The following is a 12568-nucleotide window of genomic DNA, read 5'->3' as shown; positions in this document are numbered from 1 at the left end:
CTGGCCGGGGAGTAAAATGAGTTAACGAGGCAGCTCATTTTACGACAAGGCTGCCATCCCCCGCCCCGTGCAGCCCTGTTGGTCAGCAGTGTTTATGAAGTGACTACAGAACGGGGAAGGCGGGCGCTTACGAGCTGCAGAAAGTGTCTGGCAGGACCCCAGTCAATGGGAACGGGAGCCCACCCCTCCCAGAGCCAAGCACCACGGCGTGAGCTGTTTGCAAAACTAACTTCTGGGGTCCCCAGGCAGCCACGGCAGACGGGTTCAGCAACGCCCCGCAGCTGCAGCCGATGGGGGGGATGGGGGCAGGGTGGGAGCTGGGTAACATTTGCGGGTCCCCCCTTGCCTGCGCACTGCCATGTTAGCGACACCGCTTGGGGGGCGGCTCTCCGGAGGCTGAATCCAGGTCCGGGGGTGATGGGAGTCCCTCAGGGCACGAGTGCCAGGTAACACCGGGAGGTGTAGGTGGGGCTGGGGCCACTCAAGCTGGTTCACGGGGCAGCGGCTCCTGGGTGGAGAGGAGAGCGAGTGGTTCTCTGCTGCCAGCGGACAGCGACGGGCACGGGGTTGGCGCCCGGAGCAGCCCGCTGACAGAGGCCTCCAAGGACAGCCTAGGGGTTGAGGTTCAAGGCCTCAGACGCTCGGGAGTCCCGGAGGTTCCGGTGGATGCAAAGGACGGAAGTCAGGCAGCAGATGACCGCAACGTTCGACGGCGATTATTCTAAGCGGCCGCTGCGTCTGGAGCAGCCTGGGACGGGCAGATGAAGGGCGGCGGCAGCCAGGGGGTGGCGGGCGGCCTGGGGTGCGGGGCAGGCAGAAAGCTGGCAGCCCCGGGGAGGCGCACAATTAACACAAAAAAGGCTGAGAGACCGGGCCAAGGGTGGCACCCAGGACCCCCAGAGGTGGTCCTTAACAACGGCGTCGGCAGTAACAACAAGAAGGCCTGGCTTCGACCGGAGCGTCCCAATCACCCTTCACAGTAACTCCAGGAACAGACCCCAGGCAAACACGTCACCCGAGGAGCCTCCTACATGGCCCGTCCCTACCCCCACTCTACAGATGGGTAAACTGAGGCTGAAGAGTCATCCCCTTGTCTGGGGCTGCGTGCTGAGATGCTGGGGTGGGGATCCAGTTTTCCTTGTGGCTGTACCACCAATTTCCCTTTAAACGGGAAGACACTGGAAAGGACCCCCCACCTCCTAGGGGTCCCGTCCCGTCCTGCAGGCCGCTGTGAGCGCCCACCCACATGCTGCATCATTTTACAGGTGGCAGCAGGGAGGATCAGAGGTGGCACACAGGGAGTAAGAACAGATCTCACCTTGGGGCCACTGCACCCCCTGAATCCCACATTCCGGCAGCTCTGGGCTGGAGGGCACCCAGGCAACAACCCCAGGAGCGACTCCTTTGTGTGCCCAAGGCCCCTGAGCTAACCAGGCCGCCTCCTTACAAAGGAGCCCTTTGAGTGGAGCCCGGAGGCACGGGGTGCAGGACGCAGGTGGGGGTCAGAGGTCCCAGAGGACAGGAACCCAACCTAGCCAGGAGGCGGCGGCCAAACGCCTCCAAGTTTCCATGGAGCGGCAGGCCAGGGCCGGCAGGTGGGAAAACAGGCCAGGAGGGCAGGGGTCAAGGCCAGGTCCTTCTCCCAAAGGGAAGAAACCTGACTGGGAGACCAAACTCTGAGGAGCACTGAGAAGAGGAAGCAGAGGCCGCTGCTGAACGGGGCCTGCCCAGCCCAGGGCCCAGGAAGCCAGGTGTTTAGGCAGCTCCTGCCCTGCCCCTCAGGTGAGGAGAGAGGATCAGAGAACAGAAGAGCATTTGTCCCTTCAAACAAATTATTATTTTTAATTTCGGGGGTCTGCGTTGGGTCTTTGTTGCCGCACGTGGGCTTTTCTCTAGTTGCGGCGAGCGGGGGCTACTCTTCGTTGCGGTGCGCGGGCTTCTCATTGCGGTGGCTTCTCTTGTTGCGGAGCACGGGCTCTAGGCGCGCGGGCTTCAGTAGTTGTGGCGCATGGGCTTAGTTGCTCCGTGACATGTGGGATCTTCCTGGACCAGGGATCAAACCCGTGTCCCCTGCACTGGCAGGCGGATTCTGAACCACTGCGCCACCAGGGAAGTCCTGTCCCTTCAATACTGAGTGGGTGTTGACAAAGCTGTCTGTGCAGGGCGGGCATCTCCACCTGCACCACCAGGCCCAAAGGGCACTTAGTAGGTCCTCAGCCTGCAGAACAGGTATGTCAGTCCCACCTTCACAGTGCACAGCCCACCAGATTCAACGTGGAGAAGGCAACTTCAGAGTCTCACATGGCAGGACCACCAGGAGTTAAGTCAAGGAATTGCATCCTCGGTTGGAAACCAGCCAGAAGATGGGGATCCGGGCCTGGCTCCCCCGCACCTGCTGGTGGGGTCCTGTCGGGTCCTCATGTAGTCTGAGCCTCAGTTTCTCCATCCGTACCTCGGGGTTGGGGTGGGGGGGACTAGACAGCAGGTGGCAGAGGCTGAGGGCTGCCTTTCATCCATCAACCTGTTTATTTGGCCTGAAGTCAAGACATGTTTAAATGTGAATCAATGGGGACTTCCAGGGTGGTCCAGTGGGTAACACTCCGCACTCCCAATGCAGGGGGCCTGGGTTCGATCCCTAGTGGGGGAACATGCAGGCCGCAACTAAGAGTCCGCATGCCGCAACAAAGATCCCGTGTGCTGCAACTAAGACCCGGTGCAGCCAAGATAATAAAATATTATTAATAATAAAATATTAATAAATAAAATATTTAAAATTTAAAAAAGGAATGTCGATCAATGGATGATATCTTAAAACTGGTTTCAAGTCAAAATGAAGATCTCCCATTTCCCTTGAAAAAGGAGGCGCCACCGACCATAATTCCGAGCGTGGCGACCACCCCTTCGTCTGTCCCCAGGTCGCCAACTCGCCAGAGTCCCCGCCACTCCCTGCTGTTCAGGAACTACGTGGGTCTGGGTGATGAACAGGGTCCACAGGAGACTAATAAACGTGTGCGCGACCGGGACGCTCAGCACAGATGTCAGCAACACCTTCGAGCAGATTCAGCAGCAAGAGGTCAACCCCTCCACCCCCAGCTTCAGGGGTGATCCCGGCACCTGTCAACCGCAGGTGGGTCCCACGTGAAGCAGAGCCAGGACTTGCCTCGAGTGATAAGATGTTTTTGTGGGGTTTTTTTGCTTTTGCAAAAGTTCCATTCTCACAATGGTTCAAAGTGACACACCGGACCCCCTGCCCAGAAAAACATTTCCACTGAATTCCGCACGTAGTTCGACCATGTTCACAGAAGCCCATCTGTAAACCCCACAGGGATGTGTGTGTGTAGAGGTGGCTGAACCCAGATTATAGACGCCTATAGCGAAGGATTCTTTGCATATCAAACGCCGATACTAACACCCTCCCCCAATATATTCTACCAGGCCAAGGGAGTCCAGGGTGTCAAAGGTAAAATACTAAGTTCTTGTGGTGTTCCCATGGTCCAAGTTCTAATGATGTTTCCTCACCTGGGCTCATCTGCCATCTGCAAAGCCCTAGGTACCATGCCCAGACATCAGAAAATGCCCCACTGGAAAAAACCAACTACCCTGCAGCCAAAGTGGGCTTCAGAACAGGACGACCAGGTAAAATTTCGCAAAAGCAGTCACGAGCCACCAGCCACGAGCTCCCTGCTTCCACCCCTGCCACACGCCAGGTCAAGCCAGCCACCTTCCTCTGGCCACAGCCATCGTCCACCAACTGCTGAGCAGTCAACTGCCTAAGCCTAAATAACCCTTCATTTTCTCCAAAGAAACAAACAAAACCCCCTCCACAGCCCCAACTGGGAACTTGTAAGGTTCCTGCACCCCCGGCAGGATGCTGAGGCCAGAACTGGCTCTCACGGGTACCAGGCTCCACCCCCCAGGACTCCTGGGTCACACGGCAAGGAGCAGTGGGATCTATGCCAGAGACCTGCCGGGGGCAACAAAAGCCGAGGCTGACCAAAGGGTTCTCCTCCCCTTGCGGGCAGGATGGATGACCCTGGAGGCCAAGGGCTGAGGAGCACAGAGGGGACCCCAGAATTGAGTAACTAAAGGTCTGGGTTGTACAGGCGGGCAGAAAAGCGAGTCCCTGCAACTCTCTCTGGAGGAATCTGGCAACATCTTTAAAGATGTGTCAAGCCTTCACGCCCAGCCCTCTCCCCTCTGGAAATGTAGCCAACAGATCAGTCCTGAGGTGTGAACACACCCACGGGGGGCTCGCTGCACGGGGCACGGACACGGCTGGAAACTGCAGCATGAAACCCTGAGGCCCACCGAGCGCCCTGGCTGGGGAAGCCCGGCACGGACACCACACCACACACAGTTCCTCCCAAGGAGGAAGGCGACGCAGTCCTGCTGGTTTCAACTTGGAAACCAGCTGTCTGGTTAAAATGCACTCCCCGGACCCAGGTGACAGGCTCCCGGGACTGGCATCCCTACTAAGGAAGTCCTTCTTAGTCTTATAAGACACGTATTTAGGTGAAAACTGCACCTTAAAAAAGCTAAGTCGATGTGTTCAGAAAGGAGAAAAGCCTGGCCACCAATCTGATTTATTTTTAAAAATATTTTTTAAATTCATTTTTATTTCTTTTTCTTTTTTTGCGTGTGTGTGGGGGGCTGCGTTGGGTCTTCCTTGCTGCACGCGGGCTTTCTCCAGCTGTGGTGAGCTGGGGCTACCCTTCACTGCGGTGCATGGGCTTCTCATTGCGGCGGCTTCTCCTGTTGCGGAGCACAGGCTCTACGTTCATGGGCTTCAGTACTTGTGGCTCACGGGCTCAGTAGTTGTGGCTCGAGGGCTCTAGAGCGCAGGCTCACTAGTTGTGGTACCCAGGCTTAGTTGCTCCGCAGCATGTGGGATCTTCCCAGACCAGGGCTCGAACCCGTGTCCCCTGCACTGGCAGGCGGATTCTTAACCACTGCGCCACCAGGGAAGTCCCATCAATCTGATTTAAAACCTACACTCTCAGACCACACTTCCACTCCCCTTGGGAGCCCACGCAGGGGCGACCAGAAATCCTTTCCAAGAGTCCATGGAAACAGGGCCCTGGGAGCCCACAGGGCAGAGCCACGGGGGCTGATCCGGAGCCTCAGTGTTCCCATCCTGTAAATGGGAGCAACTACCCTTCCGCCACTCACGAGGCGGCAGGGGCTGACCGCTCAGCCTCGCCACCTCTGGGAAGCAGAAGTCCCTGCAACACTGTCATTTGATGAAGAATTTTAGCTTCACCTGTCTTCAACTTCGATATCTAGTCTAACACATCCTCACGTGTTTAAGCTAACAGAGAAAGACCACATACCCTATGTAAAAAAGTTACAAAGAAGCATTCAAAGATAAACGGACACCAGGAATTCAGTAGGACGAATCCGCTCACGCCCCCTGGTTTTCCACTTCACACCTATTACCAGCCGTCTGACGGCACATAGGCAAGAGCCCCCGCGGAGGCAGAGGAGGGTAGACAGACGAGCTCCCATGGGGCCCCAACTAACAGTCGAAGGGGGGTAATCCCTACCCCACAAGCCAGACCCTCAGGGGAAGACAAGCAGCAGACTGAGAACACAGCCCCACCTCACGTGCCACACGACGGCAGCCAGCCCTCCCGCCCCCCCAAACAGGCTCTGGCTCAGCTCAGGGGGAGAGGAGACTGAGGTGAGCACAAAGGAGGCCTCTGCCCGCCCCTGCTGACACGCCTGGCCCCCCTCAGCTTGACGCGTGGATTTCCTTCAGGACGGCATAACCTGACCAAAAAAAAAAAAAAGCCTGCCGATCGATTCCTTTTATTGCTGCCCGCGGTCACAGAGGCGCCATCAGAGCGCAGGAAGGGCCGGGCTGGGGAGGGGCCGCCATCTCACCTCCCTCCTCCCCACTTGGGGTGCAATCCCACCCACGGCCACCAAGGTGCGCGGGGGCAACAAGTTGCTGAGCAAGGGGTGAGTGTGCGAGCACGTGATCAAGACCCTGGGGGGGGGGTGAGGCCCCAGAGGAACACGTCTGGCTGCTGCAGCCCCAACAGGGGAGGGTCCGCAGGGGCTGATCCGGCACCTTGAGCCTCTGGGTCTCGGTCGGAGAAGTGGTCTCCGCCTCTCCCCACACCAAACACTGCCAAGGCCAGGGTCTAGGGGAACAGAGCCTTCTGGGTTTCACAAGTTAGAATCCCAGAGATCATAGAGCCACTGAATTGGGACTGATCTGTGCGCCTCTGACATACCCTTACACAAGAGCTCTCGGGCTTTATAAGAAAGCATTTAACCCCCGACAGCCCAAGGACACGGGTGCCGCTGCCTCTCCCACTTTACGGACGAGAAAACCGAGGCCCGGAAGGAAAGCATGCGACGTCATACTGGTTGAGCCAGAGGTGGACGTTAACGCCCTGGCCAGGAACTGACCTCCATATCAACAGACACGTGGGGGCTAACCCCAGGCCCCCAAGGCTTTCAGGCCCTCCCCTGCAATGACCCCTTGAGGGCAGGCTGTGGCATACGTTACGTCAGCTAAACCCTTACCTCTGAAAAAACCTGTGCAGAGCCATCCTACAGATGGGAAACAGCTGGGGCTACTGATGGCGGCGGGAGGGCTGAGGTCCTCATTTGCCCGTGGGATGCCCCCCACCCGGGTCTGGCCACCCCAAAGCCACGGAAACGTGCAACTCCTCACACACGTCGAGTCCTCCAGCTGGAGGAACCGGTTCCAGAATTGGAAGGCTTGGCCAGAGCTTCAGACAGGCACAGAAGCCACCCATCCAAACACAACTCTGCACCTGAAGGCCCCTTTAGGAGAGCTTGCAGCTCACCGGGGGCAGGTAAGGAGTACTACCTCCAGAAGTGGACCCCAGGTTAACACAAAGCCCAGAGCCATCCAGTGACCCAGCGACGGGGTCGTGGGCACTGTTTCTCACCGCCTCCCCGGCCGGGAGAGGGCTACCCAGTCCCATGTATTTCTGGAGCGAACAGGGCACACTCTGGCTTCCCACGTGGGACCCCAGTTCTCCTTAAGAAGCATGAGCCCACCTTCCTCCAAGGAGAGGAATTCCTTGCCCACTCTGCCCCCTGCCCCCGGCAGAAGGCCCTTCTAGCTCAGCTGGGGGTTTATAAAATACAGATGTCCGGCCCCCACCCCTAGAGATCTGGGTCTTAACTGGTCACAGGTCCGGCCTGGGCGTCTGAAGTTCCCCAGGTGAGCCCAAAGTACGGCCAAGAATGAGCACTTGGTCTGGGGGCTTCCTGCCGCCCGCACACCTCCTTCCTCGGTTAAAAGTCACCTCGCAGAGACCCCCCCAAGTCCAACCAGGACCCCACAAAGCCTCCAGTTCAGCCAGATCCCCTCTCTTCCACGAATGCTTGCGAGCTCTGGTCCCCCTCCCCCATCCGCAGCCCAGATGGGCTTCTCTCCAGGCCTGGCCTCCGTCCCACCCTCTCCAGAGGCTGCTCTCACTTCCCCAGCCCTGCGGCAGCTTCCGCTCTGAACCAGCTCCCGGCATGGGGAAGGGAGGGGCAGGGGAAGGTGGTCTCAGGGACCCCTGGGATTTGTGGCTGACTGGAGAATTCCAGGCGGAAGAGCAGCCCCAGCAAAGACAGGTATAGGGCACGGAGCACGAACGCCCATGGTTGCATTCCTGCTGGAGCAGAGGCGCAAGCGCGAAGGCTAGGCTGGTGGGGAGAAGACGCTGCCGAGGCGAGATTAAGAGCCCCCCCCCCCCGCCGCCCCCCGCGCGCTCTGGCAGGCGTGCACAGGGCCGCTCTGGAGGCACCGGCGGTGTTAGCTGTGTGCATACCTCCCAGCAGCGGGCACGGGCCAGGTTCTTAGCAGGCGCTCAATAAATTCTCATTGACAGGAACACTCCCAAACGTCACCTCCCGCCTGTGGCCTCGGCCGGGGAGCAAGGCCAGCGTGGGGAAACCACACTCGGCGAGAGAGGAAAGCGAGTGGCCAAGCTGAAATGTCACCCGAAACACGGATCCCTGTAGCTTAGAAAAACAGCTCTGCCGGCTGAAGGGGGGAGGGGAGGGGACGGGACAGGAGGGGGGCCGGGCGGCCTCACGCAGCCCTGTGCTTTGGAGACTGCTGTGTCGCCCTAACAGAGGTAATTAACGCGCTGCCACCCAACCCCAGCCTGGCGTGGACTTCGAGTAACCCAGGCTGGGAATTCCAAGCCTTCGGATGGGGCCAGGAAAAACCTGCCTTGCTGGCTGACTCCACAAGCCCCTACGAGTTCCCGGGGCAAGAGCGGAGAGGTAGCGGCCAGGTCCTGCTCACCTGCGTTCTTCTGGGAAAGCAGAAGCCGCGGGCACCCACCCTTCAGGAAGGGGCTCTGAGCCCAGAGGCCCTTCCTCCTTCAGAGAGGGGAGCGGGGACGCCACCTGCCGAAGGGTCAAAGGCCATTAGAGACTGAGTGGGCTGGGGAGGTGTCCGGCTTGGAGGTGCAGGACCCAGGTCTGCCACAGAGTGGCGCTGTGCGCAGTTTGCTGTCTCTTCCAGCCAGAGGCCAGAGACGCTGAACCCAGAGGCAGGCGGTGTCTTCTGCTCTGAAACCACAAGGCTCTCGCAGATCTGCAGCCCCTGACCTTCCCCGAGAGGCAGGCAAGTTAGGAGGCCAAAGGTCTGCCCGCGGGCACGGTTTGGCAAAGGCCACGGGAGCTTCCAAAGGGGTCCGCTGCTTGGCGTGGGCTCGGGTGCTGGCCCCATGCTTCTCTGGGCCTCAGTGTGCCCACTGTTAGGGCAGATTCCCAGGCCCAGTCCGCACATTAGGATCACCCGCGGAACTCTGAGAACTCTCCCGGCAGGAGCCACAAACCCAGAGTCTGTAGCTTAACTGGGCGGGGGAAGGCTGGCCGGCAGCAGCTCTAGAAAACCCAGCAGGGGGCTCTCTAAACCCTTTTCAACTCCAGCGAGCCAGGATTCGGAAAGCTGTCCCCAACAGGCCAGGGCCTGGCCCCAGAGATATGACGGTGCCTGGAGCCCGGACGGGCCTCCCAGCCTCCCCTCCCAAGGCAGGGCTGACCCCGGGTCGCTGGCCTGGCCGCTCACCAGCTCCAGACTCGCACCGCCCACACGGTTCACAGAAAGGAAAATCCGACTGTCAAAAGCCTGGCTGGCTCCTGCGGCCCCCTTCCCTCCTCGCCGCAGTGACACGAAGTGACAAAGGCCAACCCAGCACCCCCTTTCACCCAGGGGTCAGGACTGCGCTGACAGGGCCCCTCGTGAAGTATCCTTGTAGCTGTTATCACAGAGCCAGGCCTGCGGAGAGCTTCCGAGTCCCCGGGGCAGGCGGGGCGGTGACTCCCCTGCGAAGCCGGGGCAGCCGGGATGACACACGGGCTGCCCGTCAGAGCCTGCGCCCTGGGCCCCCGTCACCTGTGGCGTGGCCGGGCTGAGTCAGGCGGTGGCCTGAGCCTCAGGGTCTGGGCGGAGGCAACCCACAAACACGAGCTGAGCAACACTTACATGCCCCGAGCTTAAGTAATCCTGAGGGCAGCCCGGAAGCAGCCTGCTCACCTGGGGTCCCCCCACCTTCCCCTGGGAGGGGGGGGCCGAATCCCAGGGGAGAGGGCCCAGCCAGCCAACCAGGGGACATCTCAGAGTGCCCCAACGAGACCTTCTGCCCTCCCGTCCCTCTGCCTGGAAATCGGCTTAGGCGGGGAGGTTCCCACCCAGAATCCGCTGGGTCCTTTGTTCCAGCTTTTCACAAAAGCAGCCCTTTTTTTTCATCCGGTGGTCCCGCTTTTTGTTTCCAAACCACAGCCTGTGTGGGCCCCAGATAAGGCACTGCAGGGGTTAACAAGGGTTTAATGTATTTTAGACGCACTTCCCAGACAAAGGCCAGTTTACAAAACAAGAACCAAGTCGACTCAACCCGGCTGGTATCCACCACCCAGCCGGCGGGCAGGTGCTTTCCCCGCGTGCGCACAGCCCTCCAAACTCAAAGCCGGCGCTCCAGCAAGGGACCCCGGCCCATCACGTGGGGTGTCGCGGCAACACTTCACCCAATCCGGGCGACCCGTTGTCCCCGGGGCCTGCGCCTCAGTCTCTACTGCACACTTCTAAGTGGTCCCCTTGTCCCTCCCCCCTCCTCCCCAGCTCGGGAGGGGGAGCGGGAAGGGGGAGGTGGGAGGGTGAGCCCGACTCCCGCTCCGCCTCCACGAAGGGAATTTAATTAGCCTGCTGGAGAGGCGGGCGGGCGGCCGAGGAGGTGTCTCTGGTGCTGCAATATAATTGAATCGGCTCCACTCGGTCGGGCCACTGGCCGCCCATCAGCGCGGCCGCCGGGCTGGGGGCGGGGAGGCGCATCCAGGCGGAGCAGGAAGGGCCGGGGAGGGGAAAAAGGACAGTGCGAGTGGGGGGCGGCGGATGCAATCACCTCCCACCTCCGAGGCTGGGGCAGCCATCTTCAGCAGGGGGAGGGGCAGGGGAACGGCTCCAAGAAGCGGGGGGAGCGGAGAGGGAGGAAAAAAGCGCCGGAGCCCCGGGCGCGCCCTTGGGAAGCAGGGCGTGGGGGTCGGAGACCCCGGAGGCTGCAGTCCCGCCTTCCCGGCGGTCTCCCTAGCTCCGAGGGAAGGGGGAGGAGAGAAAGACAAAACACCAAAGCGTGCGGCTCCGGCGGGCAAGCGCCCCCCGCCAGCCGCCGCCAACACCTGCCGCGGGGGCGTACCGCCGCCCCCCCTCGCTCCCTCCCCCGCCGCCGCAAAGTTTTCACTCCAGAGTCGGAGTGTAGACAGCTCACCGAGAGCCCCCCAGCTCCCTTGCTCCCCACTCGCCGCACACTCTAAGCGCCCCTCGCCGAACGCAGCCACCGAGCGCGAGCCCCGCGGCGGCCCGAGCCCCCGCCTGGAGCCCGGACGCCCAGGCTACGACTCGCCGCGGGCGGGGGGACCTTTGGTCGCATGCCCGCCCGCCTGGCTCTTATCGCCGTTCACACTCCGGGGGAAGTTGCCCCGGAGCCGTTGGCTGCCGCCCCAGCGGAACCCGCGAACTTGGAGAGGGGGGCGAGCGCGGAGACCGCCCCCCGCGCCCCAGCCCCCGCCGGCGCGGCGCGCTCACCTTTCATGCCAGGGCCCCGCAGCTCCGCCTCGCCTGACACATGCTGGAGCCACCGTCGCCCAGTGTTTGTCTAAACTGCTTATCTCACCCGGGGCTGCTCGGCGGCGGCGGCGGCGGCTCGGGCCCGCTGGGGAGGTGGAGCTTCCGGGGCCCCGGCCAAGAAACACCTGCTGCTGTCGCCGCCGCCGAGGACACACCCAAGCGCAACGCCGCCCACTCCCGGGCCACTGGCTCGCTCCCGGCTCCCTGACCTCAGCCAGCGGGAGGTGTCGGGTTTCAGCCGCAAACACACACGCGCGCGCGCACCGACGAGCGCCCGGGTACACCCGCGCGGGCACACGCCCCTCCCCAGCCAGGCTGGCCAGGTGAGCCGAGGACACTAGGAGGTAGGGGAAGCGCCACCCTCAGGCTCCCGGGGGCCCCTGGCTCGACTGCTCAGAGGTCCCATATACACTGGTGTCCAAGACTAGGCCCTTGCTTCCAAAAGTAGGGAGCAGTCACTTGCAACACGCCCGCCAAGCGAGCAGCGCCCCTGCGTCTCACGACCGCTTCCCCGGCGCCTAGAACAGTGTCTGGCACAAAGCAGGCCCAACAAGGAGTGGACGGATAAACTCACGTGCTCTAGAGACCTTCTGGAGGAAAACTTTCTCGGAGCCGGTGTCTGTGTTGGGGGAGGGGAGGGAGATACAAGGTCGGCTCTGTGCGTTTATCTTCCCCAAACCCCTCTTTCGGCCGCACCTCGAAAGGGTTGAATGTTAAGAACTGGGGCCTATGTTCCTTCCTCCCTAAATTCTAGAAACTCCGCCTTCCCGTTTCGTTTGAAAGAACTTTTGGGAAGCCCACAGCGCAGGGGGCAGGGGGTAGTTTTTTAAAGAACCCACGTCCCAGCGGCTGGAGAGCCCACGGAGGCGCCGCTCCGCCCGGGGGGTCATTAAGTAGCCGGGGTTGCGGTCACAGCCGAGGCCGCCCGGCTCCAGAAACTGGCACGACCCACTGGGCCTCCGGCCCCAGAGCAACGCCTCCCCATTCCTGGCACCCACCCCCCCCACCTCACCCAGGCACTTGACAGACTAGAATGACTCAGGGAGCGTCCTGAAATTCCTGGGCACCCACAAGCGGCACGGCGAAGAATGGCGGGCCCCAGCCACCCCCCAACGCCGGGCTCCGCCCCGCCCCCACCGACGGCGAGCGCGGACGACCAGCCTCGAGCCCACCCCCAGCGCGGCCCGCGTCTCCCGGAAGCGCCGGGTTAATGGGCGCAGGCCTCGCCCGACGCCCCTGGCCCTGGCGCATTACGGCGCCCCGGGCTCCGACCCCGCGCGTCCGAAGCTCCCAACGTTGCTCGGATGGCCCAGGGTCTCTCCCCGTACATCCTCTTTTGAAAATCCTCTACAGCTTTCATACTTCTGAGCCTGGAGGCAAACCAGTACCCACTCCCCGCCCCCCCCCCCCCGCCCCAAGCGGCCGCCCTTGCGCCGCGCTGCGGGTTTCAACTTTCGGCCG

General features: G+C 61.4%; 1 protein-coding gene across 1 annotated transcript in view; it reads right to left on the bottom strand.

The window, feature by feature from the left end:
• Positions 1 to 11097, bottom strand: part of GSE1 (Gse1 coiled-coil protein) — a 51656-nt gene extending 40559 nt beyond the window's left edge. Inside the window, exon 1 of the mRNA XM_060000867.1 lies at positions 11066 to 11097. Coding sequence (XP_059856850.1) covers positions 11066 to 11072 — 7 coding nt within the window. The 5' untranslated portion in view covers positions 11073 to 11097. The remainder of the gene's footprint in view (positions 1 to 11065) is intronic.
• Positions 11098 to 12568: the final 1471 nt, after the last annotated feature.

Source organism: Delphinus delphis, chromosome 20, assembly GCF_949987515.2.
Source record: "Delphinus delphis chromosome 20, mDelDel1.2, whole genome shotgun sequence".
In the NCBI taxonomy this organism is placed as follows: domain Eukaryota; kingdom Metazoa; phylum Chordata; class Mammalia; order Artiodactyla; family Delphinidae; genus Delphinus; species Delphinus delphis.
Note: the sequence above shows the minus strand (reverse complement) of the source record. Positions and strands in the feature narration are given on the sequence as shown.